General features: G+C 55.8%; 8 protein-coding genes across 8 annotated transcripts; 5 read left to right on the top strand and 3 right to left on the bottom strand.

Annotated features, from left to right (window-relative positions):
• Window positions 1–974: 974 nt before the first annotated feature.
• Window positions 975–4,165, top strand: SPSK_08420 (ZZ type Zinc finger containing protein; the record flags this gene model as incomplete). The annotated part of the gene is made up of 2 exons (XM_016735018.1): window positions 975–1,115; window positions 1,193–4,165. 2 exons carry the CDS (start codon window positions 975–977, stop codon window positions 4,163–4,165), a joined length of 3,114 nt encoding a protein of 1,037 aa, XP_016587264.1.
• A 773-nt stretch (window positions 4,166–4,938) lies between these two features.
• SPSK_09255 (RNA binding protein Rnp24) lies at window positions 4,939–6,306 on the bottom strand (the record flags this gene model as incomplete). Its single annotated transcript, XM_016735831.1, has 1 exon — window positions 4,939–6,306. One exon carries the CDS (start codon window positions 6,304–6,306, stop codon window positions 4,939–4,941), a length of 1,368 nt encoding a protein of 455 aa, XP_016587263.1.
• Window positions 6,307–6,952: 646 nt separating this feature from the next.
• Window positions 6,953–7,251, bottom strand: SPSK_10118 (uncharacterized protein; the record flags this gene model as incomplete). The annotated part of the gene is made up of 2 exons (XM_016736674.1): window positions 6,953–7,168; window positions 7,201–7,251. 2 exons carry the CDS (start codon window positions 7,249–7,251, stop codon window positions 6,953–6,955), a joined length of 267 nt encoding a protein of 88 aa, XP_016587262.1.
• A 1,463-nt stretch (window positions 7,252–8,714) lies between these two features.
• SPSK_09711 (protein Cut8) lies at window positions 8,715–9,530 on the top strand (the record flags this gene model as incomplete). The annotated part of the gene is made up of 1 exon (XM_016736282.1): window positions 8,715–9,530. One exon carries the CDS (start codon window positions 8,715–8,717, stop codon window positions 9,528–9,530), a length of 816 nt encoding a protein of 271 aa, XP_016587261.1.
• A 2,047-nt stretch (window positions 9,531–11,577) lies between these two features.
• SPSK_08796 (DNA repair and recombination protein RAD52) lies at window positions 11,578–13,572 on the top strand (the record flags this gene model as incomplete). Its single annotated transcript, XM_016735383.1, has 2 exons — window positions 11,578–11,585; window positions 11,649–13,572. The coding sequence occupies 2 exons, from the start codon at window positions 11,578–11,580 to the stop codon at window positions 13,570–13,572; spliced, it is 1,932 nt and encodes a 643-aa protein (XP_016587260.1).
• Window positions 13,573–14,357: 785 nt separating this feature from the next.
• Window positions 14,358–16,884, top strand: SPSK_08585 (aconitate hydratase 1; the record flags this gene model as incomplete). The annotated part of the gene is made up of 2 exons (XM_016735178.1): window positions 14,358–14,402; window positions 14,497–16,884. 2 exons carry the CDS (start codon window positions 14,358–14,360, stop codon window positions 16,882–16,884), a joined length of 2,433 nt encoding a protein of 810 aa, XP_016587259.1.
• A 146-nt stretch (window positions 16,885–17,030) lies between these two features.
• On the top strand, window positions 17,031–17,607 carry SPSK_09884 (uncharacterized protein; the record flags this gene model as incomplete). The annotated part of the gene is made up of 3 exons (XM_016736451.1): window positions 17,031–17,042; window positions 17,255–17,261; window positions 17,291–17,607. The coding sequence occupies 3 exons, from the start codon at window positions 17,031–17,033 to the stop codon at window positions 17,605–17,607; spliced, it is 336 nt and encodes a 111-aa protein (XP_016587258.1).
• Window positions 17,608–18,816: 1,209 nt separating this feature from the next.
• Window positions 18,817–20,883, bottom strand: SPSK_08766 (uncharacterized protein; the record flags this gene model as incomplete). The annotated part of the gene is made up of 1 exon (XM_016735354.1): window positions 18,817–20,883. One exon carries the CDS (start codon window positions 20,881–20,883, stop codon window positions 18,817–18,819), a length of 2,067 nt encoding a protein of 688 aa, XP_016587257.1.
• Between the last annotated feature and the right edge of the window lie 736 nt (window positions 20,884–21,619).

Genomic DNA, 21,619 nt, shown 5'->3' with positions numbered 1-21,619 from the left:
CTGGGGGGCGGGCTTTAAGGCGACTCCTCTCTTTGCCCCACTTTCAGTGCCTTCGCTGACCAATGACCATGACGCCTTCCTGTACCTTCTCTAAAACGGCCCCTGCTGGGGGACAACCACGCTCTTGCCTCACTCCTTCCCACACTTGCCTGGAGCCTTCGTTCCGCCGTCGGCCCCTTCCCTTATGGCGGGAGTTGGCCCTGCTACTCAGGCCAACACACTATCTTCACCGACAAAACCAGAGCGGTCGCACCTTCCCTCCACTCACTCCTCCTTCGCTTCCTTTCCTCTTTCTTTCCCCTCATTAATATCGACGGGATCCCGTCTTCTCGTCGCTCCATCCATCTTCTATTTTGACGTTCGCAAACTCTATTGTCCATCTCCCATTTGCATTCTTTTTTGTTCTTATCGACGTTTGTCTGCAGTCCTGTCCACGCCACGAGCTTATCGCATCCACTCCAGTGCTCGAACTACCTGCCTCGCACATGTAAGTCCTATGAATCTCTTCAGATATGGTCAACACATCTCCTCGCGATACTGTTTTGCCTCGAATGCCTGCTCTCACTTTTTCCCTGATGGGACAGCATGTTTGTCCCTGGGCATTTCATCGTTCCAACTGTCCTAAGAGCTTCGGACATGTCGATGGCCGAGTACTTGTTTGGCACACTTGAAGTATACGGCCTCGGAACTGTCCATCACTTCCTGATGCAAGATGTTTTCGCAATGTTATTTTGACTTTTCTGCTCTATACATTTCCTGTTTTGGTGGCAGTTTTATCTGCGCCCCAGGCTTATTTTGTCTTTTGCACGCGGGCTTTCCTACCACACGTCGTGTATTATCTCTGAGTTGGCTATAAGTACTAATTCTGGTGATGCTAGAATACGACTTGTGCCGTTGTCACCTCCGTCACCTAATGCACTGCGTTTTTGCATTTTCGGCAAATATATACTATTTACGAAATACAGCCACTGATAATGCCGCCATCTATGCCAATCCAGCCCGACACGCCCATCGCTGTTAAAATCGCGGTGGAAGACGACGTCAAGGCACACAAGAAGACCAAGATCCCCTATGGAGTTCTTGCAGACGGCCTGCCGGCCTTGGAACAGAAGGTAGTAATTTCCTTTCTCGATATGTGTTACAGCTTCTGATTGCTGACGCTGTGCTGACTCTATGCTGCCCTCATCTCTAGCTTCGCGAGTTCCTTGCTGTTCCTGAACGTACGCCATGCCATTTTGAACGATTCTCAGACTCGGCCGGCAAGAACATCCCTCTCGTGAGCACAAACCCGGCTGCATACCGGCAGCTACTGCGGGCTGCTAAGGCCAAGCAGAAGCTTAAGCTGCGTGCTGTCTTCCACGAGACCGAGAGCGCAACGCCCGAGCAGACTGAGTCTGAGGGCGCGGCCAAATCGACGGGTCCTCGCCCTGTCACAATCGAGGACATCCCGGAAGCAGCTCCAAATGCCTCATCCACACCTGCTGCCACTATCGCTGGCCCGGCCCCAACTCCGGCCGCCCCGTCAGCAGAAGCCTCCACTACATTGGGCTCTGTGCCGGCTACCGCCACGGCATCCGCTGTGGCCTCCGCCACGGTCTCCGCTATCCCAATCGCGAGCTCCTCAAAGGCCTCGCTCAAGAGCGCCTTCGCAGCTCTGACAGAGTTCAAGGAGAAGCCGCACGAGCTCACTCCCGATGTTGTTCAGCGGTGCATCGACGCGTACCCCGACATTCCTGGCCACTTTCCCGAAGGCCAGACTGAGACCGAGTGGGAGAAGGAACTGGACGAGCGTTACCAGGCGACCATGCGGAGCATGGCCCAGAACCACCAGAGCCGCCAGGATCTAGCCGACCGCAACTTGGCTATCGTGGAAGCAACTATTGCACAGATGAACCTCAACTCGAACACCAGCGGCAAGCAGCCTGGTCCGATCCCGCCTCAGTCTAGTTATTACCACGATCCGTTCTCGACGTTCACCTTCCCAACCAGGACTCCCGTCAACCCTCTCGCAGGACCGTCGACATCTGCTACCTCGAATGAGGCCCAGAAGCCCAAGCCCATCCCGGTCGCCAAGTACACGCGTGACTACCCTTCTACCTGGGCCCACAGCAACTCGAGCGCGACCATTGCCTCTCCTACGCCCAACCTTGCCACAAAGGCCACGCCCCCTGTTGCTACCTGCGCCACAGTGACGGCCCCGCGTGCCGCCTTCACTGTGTGCTGCAACTCTTGCGAGCGCAAGATTCCGGACGCCCACTACCACTGCTCGACCTGCGAGGGTGGCGATTTTGACCTTTGCGAGACGTGCATCGAGCTTGGTATCACGTGCTACAACCCGGAGCACTGGATGATTCGTCGCAACATTCAGAACAACCTGATTGTGAACAGCACGACTGAGCGCATCTCGCCCAAGGCGAAGCCTGCCTCGTCTGCCACCACGTCGGAGAAGGCTGCGGACAAGGCTCCTATGACGTCTACAGAGAAGGTACCTGCGGTGGCCAGTGTTGCTAAGGACGTCAAGCCCACTACCGCGACTACGGATGATGCCGCTCGCACGAAGGCGTTCCGCAAGTACCAGATCCGCACCTGCAACAACTGCATTCGTGAACTGCCCGAGTTCGAGTTCCTGCATTGTTCTGAGTGCTTCGATTTTGATCTGTGCAAGGCCTGCTTCGTGAAGAACGACCATGGCCACCATCCCAAGCACGCCTTCCAGCCCGCTGTCAAGGGCACTGAGTTCGGCTGGAACGTGACTCGCCGCCTATCTGCCGGCCGTGGCTACCGCCACAACGCTGTGTGCGATGGCTGTGAGGCGTTCATCACTGGTGTTCGCCACAAGTGCAGCGACTGCCCCGACTGGGACTACTGCTCCGACTGTGTCTTGAACGCTGGTTTCATTCACCCCGACCATCGCTTCATCCCCATTTATGAACCTCTTGCTGAGGCTGTCATGACCAAGGAAGATGATCAGGTTATCCACAACGGCATCTTCTGCGACGGTCCCCACTGTGCTTCCAACGGCCTTTTCCACACCCCAATCCGTGGTAACCGCTACAAGTGTGCCGTGTGTGACAACAAGGACTTCTGCGCTACCTGCGAGGCCAGCCCCAGCAACACTCACAACAAGACGCACCCTCTTATCAAGTTCCGTACGCCCGTCCGCCACGTTTTGGTGACGACCACCGGCGAGCACGACAACGGTCGTCGTATGCCCACCATGGGCGACCGCCGCCCCAAGATGTTCACCTCCCTTGGCAACAGACCTGTCAGCACCCCTGCTGCGGAGACGAGCAGCCTGAGCGCCAACAAGGTGCAGACGGTTTTGGACATGGAGCCGAGTGCGGCCCCTGCCAACACCCCCGCCACGTCTGCTGACCTTGTGGCCAAGGAGGAGATCAAGAAAGAGGAGGTGACGAAGGAGAAGACTGTCCAGGAGGAGCCTGAGGCTAAATTGGCCCGCAACCTCGGCGCCGGCTTCAAGGCCGAGACTGTTTCGGACGGCACTTCGTTCGCCCCAAACCAAACCTTTGAGCAGACGTGGACCATGCGCAACACGGGTTCCGTTTCCTGGCCAGCAGGCTGCCGCGTCACCTTCGTTGGGGGTGACTACATGGGTCACGTCGACCCGAACAGCCCGGCCGGCATCCAGGAGCTCGTGTCGTCGTCTGAGTCGACCATTTGCTACAAGTCCCTGGCTCCTGGCGAGGAGGCTTCCTTCACGATTCTGCTGCGTTCTCCCTCGCGCCTCGGCCGGATCATCTCGTACTGGCGCCTAACCACCAAGGGCGGCATAAAGTTCGGTGACCGCCTTTGGTGTGACATTAACGTGCGCGCCAAGGAGGATGTTGAGACCAAGGCTGATTCCACCGAGAAGACCGGCGAGGAGGTTGAGAAGTCTGAGCCGAAGGCCGATGAGAAATCGGAGGCCGCCAGCGAGAGCCAGATGATCTTCCCCAAGCTTGAGACGGAGTCGCCCGTGGACAGCATCCATGAAGCTGTGGAATCGGCTCTCGCTAAGGAGACTACTGCGCTCGACTTTGAGGACGAGGAGGACTGGACTGTTGAAAACTCGGACGACGGCTTCTTGACGGACGAGGAGTACGACATTCTTGATGCCTCTGACGAGGAGTCTCTGGTGGGCGAGGACACGAAGGCCCGCAAGTAGGCGTTTATTGACGACACAGGTTCATGGTAGTCGAATAAGCTATGCCTGGCGCAATCAATTGCTGCTTTTGATCTGTTTTATTTGGGATTGGGTTTTATGAGAATATTGTTTGCTCAAGTTCGTTTCTGGTTTTCTTATTATTCTGGTCTGATTTGTTTTCGTCGTGCTTGTCTCTTTGATTTCCTTCTGTTTATTGATTTTTCCTTTTGACACTTGTTCCCTGAAGTTCTGCTGTATCGGATCGTTGCCGGAGCCCTGGATGGGCTGACTCTGTTGTACGACGTCCTGATTTTATGCATTTGTCTCTGGATGTATTTTATCTCAATTTTTGCGTCTGTGTTTGTCTTTGTACGTTTAACAGATTGAAACAATGGACTTTTGCTTTTGATACCATACTCTTATGTTTCTCGTCACATGCAATGAAAGTTTTATTTAGAATATCTTTGCCCCGTTACCATGGAATTGAGAATGTCAAAGCCGTGTGACTAACCCACATATTATGTCTTACTTTTGACTCTGGTACACATGAATCATCTGGACGAGACAGATTTGCAGTAGGATCGATCACATGAAAGTAACGCGTCCTGCAACGAGACAGCATACAAAGCAGCCTCGCCCCAACAACTTTGATCAAATAAATTATACATGTGTCATATATGTAAAACAAGGAATATATCGCTCTAGCCATACAATGCGTAAGATACCAAAATTAAGGACGCAAATAAAAGACCTGCCAATGAAATACGGCGTACAGAGGAAAGGGCCCCAGAAGTCTACTCTAGCATCGTCTTTTTGCCGAGGGAAGCCGTAATGGCACCGGTCCGGTAGGCGACAGTGGCGTCCTGATGCTTGTATTGTTGGTTGTCGGGACGGGGCCGTCTTTCTCTCGGCTCGCGGGCCTTGTTGCCGCCACGGCCCTCGCCATCGTCACCTTGTGGCCGGCCGCCGTTGCGGAAGCGCTTCTTGTAGCGCATGGCGTCATCCTCGGCGAACTGGATCTTGAGCGGACGGCCCTTCAGCTGGTTGACCCACCACTTGCGCTGTCGTGTGCGTGGTGCGGGCTTGATCGCTTCTTTTGTGTCGGCCACAAGGTCTTCGTCTTCCTTGTCCCCGGCAGCGGCGGCTGCTTCGGCTGCAAAGTCCTCTTCGGTGTCGACCATCTCGGTAATCCTGGCAAAGCCTGTGACAGCCGCGGCGGCCGCCTTGGACGCGGCCTCGGGCGTAATGTTCTGGCCGTCGTCTGTCTTGCCGCCAAACTGCACCCAGCCGTAGCCACGGCACTTTTCCGTGTTGTCTGGGAACGTGGCGACCTTGACCCACGCGACGGGTCCGCAGGGCGTAAAGTGGCGGCGGAGATCCTCCTCGGTGGTATCGAACCCCAGGTTGCCGACGAAGATCTTGCTGCTGGTCATGCCGGCCGCGGGCGCTGCCGATGCGTCGGCGCCGTTCTTGCCAGCGTTGTCACCAGCAGCACCGGCGGTTGCAACAGAAGCACCAGGACCGGCACCTTCACGCTCCTTGGCCGGACGGCCTTCAAACGACTTGCTGTCCTTGATCAGCACACGGCGGCCATCCAGCTCCGTCTCGGACAGTGCTGTCGCGGCCACCTGGGCCTCATACGTCAGGAAATCGACGTAGGCGAAGCCTTTGTTGGGCGGCGCGACGTTGCCGTTGCCGTCGGCATTGACGTTGTGAGGGCGCTGCTGGTGTGGCTGGCGCTTGCCCAGGGGCAGGTTCACGCGGGTGATGTCGGCCTCGGAAATGGCGCCGCCGGAGCAGTCAATGAACCATTGGAACAGCTGAGGACGGGTGACGGTAAAGGGCAGGTTGCCGATCCAGATGCCGAACTGGGAGCGCTCGGCCTTTTTGTTGTCGTCCTTGTCACCGGACTTTCCGCCTTTGGCCGGGATGTCATCGTCGCCCTCATCGTCGGATCTGGGCTTGGCAGGGAGAACCTTGCCCTTTTTCAGAGCACGCTTCGCTCGCTTGGAGGGTGGCTCGGGGAGCGAGAGGTCGACCTCGATTTCGGGGACATCGTCGTTGGCGGCTTTCCGCTTTTTCTGGGCCGACGGCGAGGAGGGAGAGGAGGGGCCTTCGGTTGGTGCAGCGGCAGCTGCCTTTGTCTCGATATCTGTCGCCATACTTGGATCTGGGAAGGACAAGGATGGCGGGTTTGTCTATCGAATATCCGGTGTAGTTTGACGTTGGCGAAGAGAGACAAAAGTTCTGCCGTATCGTCCGGACTCCGCCTTTTTTTTCGACTTGGACTTTTTCCTTATCGAAAAAATGATCGGTGGGGCGATAACGATAAGCTTTTGGGCCATGTGCACGCTGTAATTAAGTTACTATGGCCCTTCAGAGACGTGTCGAATACGTTTTATTTCGCCCTTGAATTTCCTTTTGCTTGAATTTAAATTTGCATTTTCTGATATGTTTATAAAACCCTCACCTCTTTTTTCATTTAAAGGCAGTGGAATTGCCTGTTCACGTGCCTCGTTCCATTTCTGCCAATTCGCACCTGCCTGTACGGAGCATTATGTGCCTTTTTTTCCAGGCTGGGAGTTTCCGTAAACAACAGCCGCCTTGGGCCCACTTTTTGAAACGTCTCTGTTTGTGGAGTTCGTCGTATCTTACCTCTGCCTGCTACAGCAAGAGCAGTTGTTAGTTGTCAGGTGATTAGGCTTAGCTGAGGATGATTACACGGCGCTTACCGCCATACATCTTCCTTTGTCAACAAGTATCACTCTGTGCTTTAAAACTCCGGCCGCTAGGCTCCTGTTCAGACAATCAAGCCTCAAATGTCGTCTGCTGGCCGGCTTTCGGGCTCTGCAACTCTGTAAGCCTGCAAGGTGACGAGGTAGGGCAAAGGGCGAGCGACTGAGTTGTGTCAGTGTCTTCGCTGTAAGCGCTCCTTTTGATCGACGGCCACATCTTTTCCTCTCCTCTTGCCGTCTTGGACTGTTCTCCATTTTTGACACACGCACCTGCAGTTTCCTGTGCTAACTGGGAGAGAAAGGGATGCGATTTTCCAATACTTTCCCTCTTCGGACATCTTTACGGAGGAATAGTATGCCAAAAGTCGGCATGGGGGTACTTTCCCCCCGACAGCGAGCCCCCGCATGCCCTGAGACACCTATTGGCCGCCATCCACACACCACTTTGACGAGCTAATCCTGGGGAGTCTGGCCAGCCAATGTCAAAGAGTCGCGTACATGCACGAAGGCACATCCGAGCACACGTACAAGCAGACACCGCAAGCACCTTGACCTTGTCCCGGCCGGGTCTGTTCCAAGGCGCCCGGGGTGTGCCCTTGGACGTGCTTGTTTGATTTGCTGCCTGCAGGTGACGGGCGGTGGTGTGTTTTCTTCGCCGGTGTCGCGAAAGATGGCTTCCGTATGTAACGGGACAGTAATTAAATTCATTCAAACAATCCCCTATTCATGTTGGAGCAACTCAGTTTGTTGCTGGCTGCTATTCGTATCTTACCATGAAATATGAGTGACTTGGCTCAGACTAGGTTTCCGCTGCGGAGACTGCCCGTCACTTCACTGAACTTGCGCTGGGCGATAAGGTTGGACGTTAGATGATGGCAGTCTGTCATAACCACTAATCCAGTGAATGCCCTGTAACTTTGGGGCAGCCCCACATCACCTGGCCGCATGAGTGGAAGCAACAACAGCCACGCCGGGGGTCTTTGTCTTATTACGGCACAGTGCCAGCTGCCCAGAGCCCACCAGGAGAGGAGATGCAAGACAGGCTAGGCGTAGACCTCAGCCAGTAACCGTCCAAGGATGCCTCCAAAGACACGCTATCCTGCGTCCCGTGCCCCCCAGCACACAACCCACTCACACATCTGCCACGCAATAATTCCCTGCCCAGCCCAACCTAACTAATCCTGGCTTGCCTGAGCGACTCGCCTCTTTTCCTCTTTCCTCTTTTTTTCCGTCTCCTCTTTTCCCTCTTCCTTCCGTCGTCTTAGGCCCTCTTTTCCCCCTTCCTCATTTTCTAATCGCTCCTCTCTTCTTGCTTTTCGTTTGTTTCTACCTCATCTCTCTCCCTTGTCGATATACTTCGCGTACGCTCTCGCCGTCCCTCTCGTATCGACGTATTCGCCGCTAGTTGGACGTCGCCGCCCTTCCGTGTCCACGCCGTATTCGCCCATCCCGCGGTTCCGATTCTGAACGACCTCGAATCATCACCACATCCAACAACGGCTACCGCCTGCCGGACCGACGTTTTGCCCGGCACAAATATACCACAGTCCTTTCATCGACGGCATCTGCATCCCAGAAAGGACGGCATCCTCGGGACCGCCATCCATCGCCGCGTGCTCTTGTGATACGGGCCCTTGTTGCAATCCGATTGCTCCTTTTCTCAGAAAATGAACGTCTTGCTGCCAGCACAACCGGCTCTCTTCCCCCACCAGCACGAGTCTCCAAGACAGTCTCCCTCCCGGTCTAGTACGTCTGCCTCCTTTTGCCTCTTCCTCTTGTCTCCTCTCACCAGTCGTGACTGTCGTGCTTACAACCCAGTGTCTCCTTTCCCAACCATGGCCGCCTCCAAGAAGCGGAAAGCCGACGATGACGGTAGTGATGAAATGTCCGTTTCGCCCATGAGCTCGCCCGCCATCGCCAACCGCCAGCTCTCCCGTCCTGTCAAGAAAGCCCGAGCTGCCGAAATGGCAGGCCGTCCCCTGCCGCTGCCTCGCCTGCTCGAGGCCCTCGATGCCTCGCAGCTGCGCACCATCCTCCAGACCATTTGCGACCACCACCCGGATATCTCGCAGCAGGTCGCCGACAACGCGCCGCGTCCCACACCCGCATCTACGCTGCGGCTCCTCGGCGAGTACCAGGACCGCCTCCGCTCTGCCATGCCGTACGGCCACTCCAGCGCCGACTACAATTACTATCGCGTCAAGCAGCCGCTCATCGCCATTGTCGAAGCCATCTCCGAATACACCCGCCAGTTCCTGCCACCCGTCGAGTCCCAAACGTCCGCCTCGCTTGAGTTTTTGGACGGCGCGACCAAGATCGTCCACACGCTGCCCGACTGGGACAGCCCAACGTACCGCCAGCACAAGGAGGGTGCCTACGACGAGATTGCCCGCGCCTGGGCCGTCGTCATCCAGGAGGCGTCCAAGCGCGGCGGCGGCGGTTTCACGTCGTTGCTTCTGTCGGAGCACTGGGACCAGATCCTGTCCAAACACAACCAGCAGTCGGGCGGGCGTCTCAAAGCCGCCATGAGCGCGCTCTCGACGCACGTCGGCTGGATGGGTGCAACAGGCGGCACCAACGACCCCAACTCCATCCGCAACCAGCTGATGAACGGCACCTTTGGCTCGCCCGTCCGTGTCGGTCCCTGGTAGGAGCAAGACATACCACTACATGTTGTCGAGCTGGGCCATGCCCGGAGACTGTCCCACACGACCGACTTTTAACGACCTTTACGACGTTTTATTTTGCATTTGCATTTTCCCCCAGGCCTCATTTCAACCTCCTCGTACTCTCGTTCATTCCCACGAACCCTCTATCTGGTATATTGCCTTTGTCATTTGACATTTTTTTTGTCTTTTTTTCAATTTGTTGTTTTCGCCTTCATGTTCTAGTTGCTTCGACCCTCATCACACCGGTGTTAATAACGGCCAGCGTTCAATAGAATTCAGGGGACCCAAGGAACCATCCATATTTAGGCGGCGTTTTTTATCTTTTTGTCATCCACCTTATTCTCTTTTGTACGTGCACTTCCGTGGTCGTTTGTCTTCATGGATTGGTCGCGCAGACTCCGTTACCTTGATCCATGATACCATTCTGCCTACCGGCATCGCCATGTTCTTGGCTCTTGTCATTTTTTATGGAAATGATTCTTGGTGACGTTGTTACTGCTAGTTCCCTTCTGTGCTTTCTGTGTTTCTGTGTTTTCTATTCATTCCATGTGCTTCGTGTTTCCATGTTGGGAAATATACGGTAGGGAGGATCGAGTCTTTCGGGTAGGGTGCTCGCATGTCGTCCTTTCATGTCCGTCATTTCTCCCCCCAAGTTTTTGTATGGCGTTTTTGTCGTGTTTATATCATGATGGTTTTGTAGCCGGGTAATCGACTCTCATTCTCAGCCCACGTGCTTGTTCATACAAGTATTCCAACAATATACTCATGGTCTTAAATCATAGGACGACGGTCTTTATAGTTCGAGATGGGGGAACGTTTTGTTTGTCCACGGTAACAGCCCCTTTGTCCTTGATGAGATGCGCGATACGTTGCCTCACCTTGATATGTTCCGCCCAGCCTGTCTTATTTTCTGGTTCGGCTAGCCCCCTGATCTCCGGCTTTGCTATGCTCCAGCAAACCTTCCGTGTTCTGTTCTCGGGGATCCTCGGTTGTGGCGATCACCGGAGTACATTTTCATCCTTTTGAGTTCTTCTATTCTTCTTTCAGGTTTTTTTTTTTTTCAGTTTTTTCAGATTCCGCCGCCACCCACCCATCTTCGGCCGCACCCCGCCAAGCTTTTAATTTGTGTCGTGTGCAAAAATAGCAGCGACGCATCAGCTACTTTCCCCGTCTTTTTCATGACGTTGTTTCGAAAGATGCGCCTTCATTGTTTGAAACCCCCATCATGTTTATTTAAGCCCATTCCGTCAAACCACTCGTTCACAGTCCACGGTTGTACCTTCGCGACCGAGACAAGACAAGGGAAACGGTGAGAAAAGGATGAAAGAAGCATACTTGTGCACCATCATGTTCCATTTAAAATTTCCGACGGAGGACAAGAGTTATGGAAAGATACGTAAGATAATGCTTTGTCTTATGTGCATTCCCCTACATCGTAAGTTGGCTGCGGGTGCTTCCATGTTGGTTCAGTGGGTGTGGGCAATTTTATGTCGTATTAGTGGCCGCGCACGCTACGGCCGATGTTCCACAGGGCCCCGTCCAGCCTGTCAGCCCTGAAAGGTCTCGAGTAGTCAACCCAGGTGGTCGGGTTTGGCGGTAGCATAGGCAACGCCCCAATTCCAGTGCCGCGGTCCACTGTAATTACTTTGTCTGCACGTGACCACGAGTCATTTTGGTAACACCATTCTCAAGTCGCGTCTTCAGCACGTCGCGCCTGCCTATCGTTTGGTAATACTTTAGCAACGCACAGGAGGCGCCAGCAGACGCAAGTCCACATCCTAGCCATTCCAACCAGCCCCGTCCGCATCACGCATCCCGAAAGACGGCCGTCCGACCATTTGTCGGGCACTGTCACTGTCCTGTGTGAATCTGATAGCTTGCTTTTATGCACCCAGTCCTGCTAACACAGTGTGGTGCCTATCTCGTCCCATCAAGACGCGTCTCCCGTGAACAGATTTGTTGATACGGCGCCAGTCGATTGCGACTTTTGTTTGTCCGCCCCGACTCATCCTCGGGATTGATCTCGAAGATGCCCAAGTACGTCAATCCCGCTTTCTGTGACTTACGACCGCGATCTGCCTCGTACTGACATCTACGCAGCCCAGGAGACCAGCACCAGCACATCTCCAACCCCTTCCAAAACATACAACCCCAGCAGGGCTTCGGCGACATGAATCAACAAAACCTGCAACAGCAACCCGCACAGCGGCTGTCCGAGTATACCGCCCAGGAGATTGCTACCCTCCAAAGCCGTCTCGAGAAACAGCTCGGCCCCGAGTATCTGTCCGCACGCTCCGGTCCCTCTGGTCAGAAAGTCCACTACATCGCCGCTGAGAAAGTCATTACGCTCGCCAACGAGGTCTTTGGCTTCAACGGCTGGTCGTCGTCGATTCAGAACATCCAAGTCGATTTCGTTGACGAACACCCGCAAACATTAAAGATCTCTGTCGGGCTGTCTGTCATTGTCCGGGTGACGCTTCGCGATGGCACGTATCACGAAGACATTGGCTACGGCCACATTGAGAACTGCAAAGGCAAAGCCGCCGCTTTCGAAAAGGCCAAGAAGGAGGGCACCACGGACGCTCTCAAGCGTGCCCTGCGTAGTTTCGGTAACGTCCTGGGCAACTGCATCTACGACAAGAAGTATGTGGAGCGTGTGTCCAAGATGAAGGCCGTGCCCGTGAACAAGCGCACGTTTGCCGAGCAGGGCCTTCACCGGCATGCCGACTACGTCGTCAAGTCGGAAGACGATACGACCACGGCCGTCGCGACGGCTGTGCCGACAGCGGCAGCGCGGCTTCCGCAAGCGGTCGCGGCAAGCGTCAAAACCGAAACGTCTGTTCTAGCGGACACGTCCGAATTTGCGGCAGACATGTTTGACGATGACTTGCTCGGCGACTTTGATGAGGCCGACTTTTGTGTAACCGACGAAGGCCACCCCGATGAGTTTGTCGTCCGCGAATCCTCTGTGCCCGCACTTCCCCCGCCTCAGCAGAGCGTGGGCTCGAGGAACACGAGTCCACTGCGACAGGTCGTCCCACAGCAGAACGGCAACTACAACAACCAGCAGAGACCAGCCAGGCCGGGCGTGCCTCCAGGGGCTCCGCAAACGCCGACACCAATGAACGCCAGGCCCATCGGGAACGGCAGTGGCAACGGGTTTGGGCAAAGACCTTACCAGCCTGGTGCGAACCACCAGCAGACCAACGGGCCGCAGCAGCAAGGCCAAAGGCCACAGGGCTTCGGCAGCAACGGCAGCAATCATAACGGGAGCAGCAATAACAACAACAACAACAGCAACAACAACAGCAACAACAACAACAACAACAACAACAACAGCAACAACAACAACAACAACAACAACAACAACGTCAAACCAACACCACTTTCAACTGTGAATAGTAGCGGCGGCAATGGTAACAATGGTGCTGCCGGCGGTGCAGGCGAGGTCGAACCCACCCCCTGGTTGTCGGCCCGTGCTGTCGCCAAGGTCGGCGGTGGGGATCCCCTCCCCGCGGTGGTCCCGAAGATTCAGGGTGAACACCTATTCGACCCCAAGGCCGAAAGTCCCTCGATCCGCAAAACGCCTGGGTTCGACCACAATTCGTCCAAGCCGATCCCACGCCTCAACCGCCCAAGTGGCAGCATCGCGCTGCCGCCATCAGCCAACGCGGCATCAAATGTCGCGTCAGCCTCTACCAGTTCTCCTGCTGCCGCGTCCAACATGCCATCCGGTGCGCCTGCCATTGGTGGCATGACCACCCGGAGCGGTGTACATCACCCGGGAATGGAGCCGATCCGGCGCATCGGAGCACCGCCTAGCACAGCGAGCCCCCTCGCGAACCGGAACCAATTCCGGCCTCCACCCATGAAACGTGGCCCGCCAACAGACTCTACCACCGGCGCGTCCCGACCGCCTCTTGCGGATGTGCCAAGCAATGTGCCGGTGAACGGAGGGACTATAGTAGCTGCGGGTTCTGCTGGTGCAGCAAGCGTGGACGCCAAGCGACAGAAGCTTGCATAGAGGAGATGAGTGTGATTTCTTTTGATTATTTCAAGTCAATTCCGTGGTATTTTCGAAGGGCTACGATTATTATGGCGTTTGGCGATATGTATTAATGGCGGCACGTCTTCATAAACACAAGCACGGCTATGCACCACGGAATAAGACACAAAGCTGGAGTATGTTGCTTTGTGTTTCTTCAAGTTCATACCATGTTTTAAGTCAATTCAACAAATTCACGTTTCAGACCTAAAGATTGATACTCAATATAGTCGGCCTCCCGCCACAGCCGCGATTTGTGATGGCTTTGAGCCAGCCTAGCTAGCTGTCTCTACCTGGCTTCTGGGATTAATTTCACCTTTTTCTATCGACTCCAAACCCTCCACAACATGACGTACGTTTTCCACAGTCTGTTCCGCATTGCCATCTATTCCTATGCAACTCAACACAGCGGTTGGAATACGGTGCAGTTGCTTGAATTGACTAGCCGCTGATTGGCTGACACTTACACCATGGCACCTGCCATTCGACCCACTACGTGCTTGCCCGCTGTCGGCTCCGATTGCGGGCAGGTTATGGTGCCTTCCATAAGTGTCAATTGCACACTATTTTTTTTTTTTCGTCCCTGGCGTTTGGTAGAGCGGATCGCTCCTTCCCCCACAAAATTTGATCTGGACGATTTGAACAGTGACAACTTCCCGCACTTCACCACCTTTACCCTTCCCCACGATCACGACCACAGTTCTTCGGTCCCTCTTCCTTTGCAGCCGACCGAGAGGACAGACTGAGAGACTCACAGAGCCGCCATGGGGCCTATTGCGCTTGCTAGCCGTTCCGGCGCGCTGGCCAGGGTAAGCGTCGTCATTTGTCCCCCGCAACGCAAACGACCTTCCTCTTTGGTTCTACGTCTTGGCTGACCACATTTTTGTTTCTCTCTCTCTCCAGCTCCAGCAGCAGCCCTTACGCCGCGCCCTGCCCTCGGCTGCCCGTCGCCTCTTCTCGACTGTCAACGATGCCGCCCCCCTGCCCACTGTCTACGAGCGCCTCTACAACAAGTATGCCACTGTGCGGCGTGTGCTGGGCGCCGAGCGCCGGCTGACGCTCGCCGAGAAGATCCTGTACAGCCACCTGGACGATGTCGAGACGAACCTGCTCACGGACACAAACAATGGCCGCTCCATTCGCGGCACCGCCAACCTGCAGCTCAAGCCCGACCGTGTCAACATGCAGGACGCCTCTGCACAGATGGCGCTACTACAGTTCATGGCCTGCAACCTGCCACAGACGGCCATCCCCGCCAGCATCCACTGCGACCATCTGATTGTCGGCGAGAAGGGTGCCGAGGCCGACCTGGAGGCCGGCATCGGCACCAACGGCGAGGTGTTTGCGTTCCTCGAGTCGGCGGCGCGCAAGTACGGAATTGACTTTTGGCCGCCCGGCGCGGGCATCATCCACCAGACTGTGCTCGAGAACTACGCCATCCCCGGTCTCATGATGCTCGGCACCGACAGCCACACGCCCAACGCCGGCGGTCTCTGCACGGTGGCCATTGGTGTGGGCGGTGCCGACGCCGTCGAGGCGCTGGTGGGCGCCCCCTGGGAGCTTAAGGCTCCCCGTATCCTGGGCGTGCGGCTGACGGGTCAGCTTAGCGGCTGGGTGTCGCCCAAGGACGTCATCCTGCACCTGGCGGGCCGCCTGACGGTGCGTGGCGGTACCGGTTTTATTATCGAGTACGCTGGACCTGGCGTGCAGACGCTGAGCTGCACGGGCATGGCCACGATGGCCAACATGGGCGCCGAGGTCGGTGCCACGACGTCCGTGTTCCCGTACACCGAGGCATCTGCGCGCTACCTGGTGTCGACGCGGCGGGACCAGGCCGCACAGGACGCTGCACGGTTCCAGCAGTTCCGTAGCACGCAAGCGCCGGCGGCCAACGACAAGAACGCCGTGTTCGAGTTCTCCGCCGACGAGGGTGCCGAGTACGACGAGCTGATTGAGATCGACCTGTCGGAGCTCGAGCCGCACATCAACGGGCCCTTCACGCCCGATCTGTCGATCCCGCTGTCCGAGTTCCGCCAGACGGTCGAGCAGGAGTCATGGCCCCAAAAGCTCTCAGCTGGCCTGATTGGCAGCTGCACCAACAGCTCGTACGAGGACATGACGCGTGTCGAGAGCCTGCTCAAGGCGGCGGCGTCGGCGGGCCTGCAGCCCGTGTCGGACTTTTACGTGACGCCCGGCAGCGAGCAGATCCGGGCGACGCTCGAGCGCGACGGCACCCTGGAGACAATCGACAAGGCGGGCGGCGTGCTGCTGTCCAACGCGTGCGGGCCCTGCATCGGCCAGTGGAAGCGCCGCGACGGTGTCGAGAAGGGCACCTCGAACGCCATCTTCACGTCGTACAACCGCAACTTCCGCGGCCGCAACGACGGCAACCTGGAGACGATGAACTTCCTTGCGTCGCCCGAGATCGTTACGGCGCTGGCGTTTGCCGGCTCGACGACGTTCAACCCGCTGACGGACCACATCCCCACTCCCGACGGCGGCGAGTTCCGCTTCCCGGCCCCGCACGGCCTGGAGGGCCCGCCGAAGCCGTTCGACGAGGGTCGCGCGGCGTTTGCGGCGCTGGTGCAGCAGCCCGATGCGTCGGTGGAGGTGGCCATCTCCAAGACGTCGGAGCGCTTGGCCATTCTGGAGCCGTTTGAGCCGTTCCCGAACCAGGACCTCGAGGGCCTGCGTGTGCTGGTCAAGGTGCAGGGCAAGTGCACAACGGATACGATCTCGGCGGCAGGGCCCTGGCTCAAGTACAAGGGCCACTTGCCCAACATCAGCGCCAACACGCTCAATACGGCCGTCAACGCGGCGACGGGCGAGGTCAACGTGGCCTACGATCTGGACGGCAGCAAGTCGACGATCCCCGAGCTGGCGCAGCAGTGGCGCGAGCGCGGCCAACCGTGGCTGGTCGTTGCCGAACACAACTACGGCGAGGGCAGCGCGCGCGAGCACGCGGCGCTGCAACCGCGGTACCTGGGCGCGCGCATTGTCGTAACCAAGTCGTTTGCGCGCATCCACGAGACGAACCTCAAGAAGCAGGGCGTGGTGCCGCTGACGTTTGCCAACGAGGCCGACTACGACCGCATCGAGGCGGGCGACGTGGTGGCGACGGTCGGCCTGTACGACATGCTGCAGGCGCGTGGCCAGGGCGAGGTGCAGCTCAAGGTTACCAAGGCGTCGTCGGGCGAGGAGTTTGTGGTGCCGGTGAAGCACACCGTGAGCAAGGACCAGGCCGGCTTTATCCTGGCCGGCAGTGCGCTGAACATGCTGTCGCAGCGGTAAGCGTGGAGTGACGAGCAAGGACAACAGAAAATAAAAATATACAATGCATCCTTTCAGGGAGGGAAATGAAAACGTATACCAATGATGGGGCTGGCATAGTTTGAATATCTTTGGTGCATCTATGCTCATGTAAATAAAATTTTAACATGGATTTCCTTGTACGTTCCAACCCATACTGCATCAAGAGACCACCGTATCGCACCACGTGAAGACATCATTGGCTAACCTTGTTTGGTAATGGTACATACCGTTTTACAAGTAGTTCTCCTATTCATATTTCAACATCTCGTCCGCGCTGCCCGTTTGTGAGACTGCTTTTTGTGCTCCCGAAAAATTGTGGAGTTCGTATGACGCACAAGTACAATTGCAGTCATACCGTATGTAACTCATGTTCCACCACTAATAGCCGCAAAAGTCATCGCCGCTCTGCGGTTCGCAAACGTCTCGGTATCCGTACGCGAAGTGCGTCCGCTGCTGGTCGTCGAACGTGGCGGTGCCGGGAATGTAACGGCCGCACCGGTCTGTGATTTTGGCAGAAAAGAGCTGCCGTGTAGGGGCATCGCAGCTGTTGGAATTCCAGTTGCAATAGTAAGCCACGACGCAGCCGCTCTTGGAGTATATGCTCTTGTTTCCGTCAACGCCGAGATAGCTGCCGCACTGTACATCAAGGGCATTGTTTGCCGCATCCGTGTTGGCGGGCGTTCAGCAACATGTGTTGGTTGAAGCATTGGATTCTGTTGGGCTCCTGCAGCGCCTTATCATGAGTTTCTTTGATGTTGACGGTCGGCACGTTGCCACTGTCGCCGATGCGGATATGCTCCTCGGTGCCGCCGGCGTCGACTGTCACTATGTAGACGCCATCCGGCTGGTTTTTCGGGATCTTGAAGCCGGATGCCTGAGCAGCGGCGGCAATAACGACGGCAAGGGTCAACAGCAACATGCTTAAGTAGGTGATAGAAAAGGATAGAGTAGACGGGATGGGCAAGGCAAGTGGTGTTGTTGAGAGCATGGGCGAGACAGAGCAAAACGGTCGTGATAACAAAAAGGGCCCCTCACTCTTATACGGTTTTGTCCCACCTATAATGAACCGCCAATAACCATATGGGGGAAATACGATGACGACAGCGGCGAAGGGTACAAAATTTAAAAGGGGTCTCTGGACTATGCTTCTGAGGCACAAAATTCTTGTCGTGACGTCGTGCTGAGAGCACTTTGGCGCCCAGTTTTGATTACAGTCCTCGTCTCGACGGGTCGGGATGTTTCTATATATTGATGTAATAGACAACTGCACATGACTCGTAATCAACTTGCGGTTTCAACATGCCCCTCGGGTGTAGCCCGTCCAGTCTCCAGCTCTGCAAATTATATTTTTGCCAGTCTATAAACAACCAACAGAAGTTGTTCCTGTAGCGGGTAAATTGACCAACAAAGATAGTTGCACTGCACAAACCGTCACGGAGCGTAGGAAGGGAATGCCTTGTGGTTCATGAGCTTGAATTTGCAAATCTGAAATTTTCCCGGTTGTGCGTGATTTATAGTTGGATCGATTCTTTGATAGCGCTAAGCGTTCGGCCCGTGATACTACGGCGTAATAAACAATTTCACCTTTTGGCATGCAGGTGGTGTGAGTTGGTCATTTATTTATGAATCGCCTAATGTTTAAAAGGGTCTACTATTGCAAATAGGAAGATGAATACTGAAAGAATAAAAAAAAAAGAAACATGAACAGAATAAGAAATGAGAGAGAATAATAAAAAAACATAAAACGCCGGACACTTTGGTATTCCGCTGTTGCGCCCTAGATGTGAACTTGCAATTACCCCTGTAACAACAATCCCATTCCCATGCAAAAAATGCTACCCGACGATGATAACCCATACGTTCCCCACCGTTCTAACCTAATATAGTCCCACAGGACTGTGATCCCTAAATTCATTGCCGCCCCTTGCTCCGACCGCTCGGTTTTGGCTTCACCGGCCAGGCCTCTTCGTCCAGCGCCAACTTGCCCAATAGTGCCATCCATGGCTTGTTGCTCGTCACTTCGGTGGGTAGCTCGCCCGTCCAGACCGAAGGGACCTGGGGAGGTGGTGCTGCACCTGTTGGGGCTTGTGTGGTAGACGCCTTTTGTGTTGATCCGCGGGTTGTGCTATTGGCGGCAGAATCTGGCCCCGTATTCGTATTCATATTCATATTCATGTTCATGTTCATATCCCCATTTGTGGCACTCGTTGGCGGCTCGTCTGTTGGCGACTCTGACGTCTCCGATGATACTGTTGATGCTGCTGTCGCGGCGGCTGCGGCTACAGCGCGGCGGCGGGCGGCAGCAGAACGCTGGACAGCCTTTCCAAAGTTGGCCTTGCGCCCGCCCCGTGCCGCAATTTCTTTTTGTTTGGCGTCGTGCCAGGCCTTGGGTCGCGCTCGGGTCCAGTGCACCCTTGGGTCAATGTGGGCGTAGACAAAATCAGGGGCCTTTCTGGCAGACGAGGACGTAGACGACGAAACGGACGAGTAGCTCGTGGGTAGTGGTGCGGCTGCGGCAGCCGATGCGGCCTCAAGTCGTTCTCTGGACTTTGCGACTTCAGGCGGTGGCGGCAGCGGCGCCACGTCCTCACCCTGGCTGTAGATGTATGTGTCTAGGGAGAACGTCATTGCCGCTTTGGCTGCTTGCGGTGTCCCGTTGGCTGCGTTACTGGCCTGCGCTTTGTCTCGTTCCTGGATCCGGCGCTGCAAGGATAGCCGTAGTCCCAAGCGTTTCGACGTGGATGGTTCTGCAGCAGCGTCGTCTGCATCGCGACCCGGGCCGGCTTTTGAATTATGTATTGTAGGTGCCTGTGCCGCAGGTGCATTTGTTTGCGGTTGAGAGTTGCCGACTATATTTGAGGCAGAGGCGCTCGCTTGAGCGTCTTGGGTGTTGCTGGCTTGCGTGGTCGGTGGAAACGTTTCGCCATTCACTTCATTCGGCCTTTCCGTGACATTCGTTCCCACGCCTTTGTCCCCTTCTGCAGGCACCCTCGGTGTCGGCGCCTCATTTGTTTGCGCCCGTTGGGCTCCATTCCCATAATCGGATCGAGGTCGCTTCTTCGAATGGTGCAAGGCCCGTAATTCGGGCGGGCTTTCTGATGGCGTCAAAATAGTATTGCCACCGTTCGCATTGCTGCTGTCTTTCTCTTTGATGCTGCTTTCATCACGTCCGTTGGGGAGATGGTCCGCCGTCCCATTTTGCCGTGAAGCGGTGTGCAACGAAGAAAAGTATGAGCCTGCCAGACTCTCGCCGTTGGCGCGTGACGCGGGTGTAACGGGTGCGCCATTTGTAGCTGCGTGTTGTCCTACGCCGGGTAGAAGAGATGGTCTTGCTGCAGACGCTGGACGGGAACCACTGCCTGGGGCTGTCTTACGCCTCATGTAAGTGGTCGATAGTTCAGGTGAGAGCACTGCATTTCTGGGTAGACGTGGAGCATCGGACGTGGGCAGTGGGGTCTCAGCTTTGGAAGCCACCGCCGCAGCCGGTTGTGACGCCCGCGGTGACGGGTTTCCCGACACATGTGCCGAAGTATCGCCTGATTTATGTATTGGTGTTGCAATGGTTGCTGGTGTTGCTTTTGCTGCCGCCGTTGTCGCCGTTGTTCCTGCTCCTGTTGTTGTCGGCGCGCTCTTGCCATTTTGCTTCTTTGGGCGTATCCGTGTCAGATGCTGAATACAAAACGGCGTCGTCATCCACGTCAGCGCCAAGCACCCAGGGAAAGTGCATGGCTCTGGGGGCAGCGACACCGGGCTATGTTCCGCGATGTCGATGCCAGCCCCGGAGTGTGGACCGTCGGACGGCAGACCATCGGTGGCTCCGCGCAGTCGCGGCAGTGTGCTGTCATGCGCTGTGCCTTGCAGGATGCTGTTCATAATGCCGTCCCTGCTGCTGAGAGGGTCGCTGAATAGCCTTCCATGGACATCATAGCCACTACGGCGTGGTGGCGCCGACGTATCTGGTAAAGATGCGTCTCGCATCTCTTTTGTCGAGTTGTAGAGCGACGAAGGACATTGAAAAAATAAAGAGCAGGTAAAGTTCCAGCTGCGCGTGATGCAGTGTGAGTCTATAACGGGGCGCCAGAAACGAGCATGCGTGGTCAGTCGTATGAAGAAAGGACAGCATAGCCATAGCCATGGAGCATGAATGCGAAGCGACGAGGATGCAACAAATGGGAACATATAAAAGGACGGGACAAGGAACAGGAAGCAGAGGGTAGGGATTCCGTCTCAGGTCTTTTCAGTTTCTTATAATGGTCATCATGCAGCACGGCCGAGCGGTTACGCATGCCATCTCGACCTCCACAGGGGCCCGTCCCGTATATAGAGAGTAGTTAGGCACGGCGAGAAGCAGGACAGCATCGTGTCACCCTCCTTGCACAGCCAAATGTCTGCCATGGCCTTTGGCCCCGGTGCTTAGCATCCGCACAGATTGGAACAAAGCCCGTATAACGAGGCAAGTATCTGCGCGAAAAGGTGCAGCTGGGACTCCAAAATAGTGGCAGCCCAAGAGACGCAGTGGTTGACCGGCCGCAGAGGGCCAGGCAATCAATCCAGCGTCTGTATAAGGGTTCTGTGACAGCCGCCCCTGTTCGCCAGCAGGCCATTGAGCTGAGGCGAGGTGGGATGAAAAAATTGCAATAAAACAGGGGCAGCCGCTCAGCCGCAGAACAGTATACAGAACGCTCAGCGTGTGGGCAGAACTGTATAGCCTGCG

The sequence above is a fragment of the Sporothrix schenckii genome, assembly GCF_000961545.1.
Source record: "Sporothrix schenckii 1099-18 chromosome Unknown Cont44, whole genome shotgun sequence".
NCBI classification, from domain to species: Eukaryota; Fungi; Ascomycota; class Sordariomycetes; order Ophiostomatales; family Ophiostomataceae; genus Sporothrix; species Sporothrix schenckii.
The sequence above is the reverse complement of the archived record's forward strand: the minus strand, read 5'-3'. Positions and strand labels throughout refer to the sequence as shown.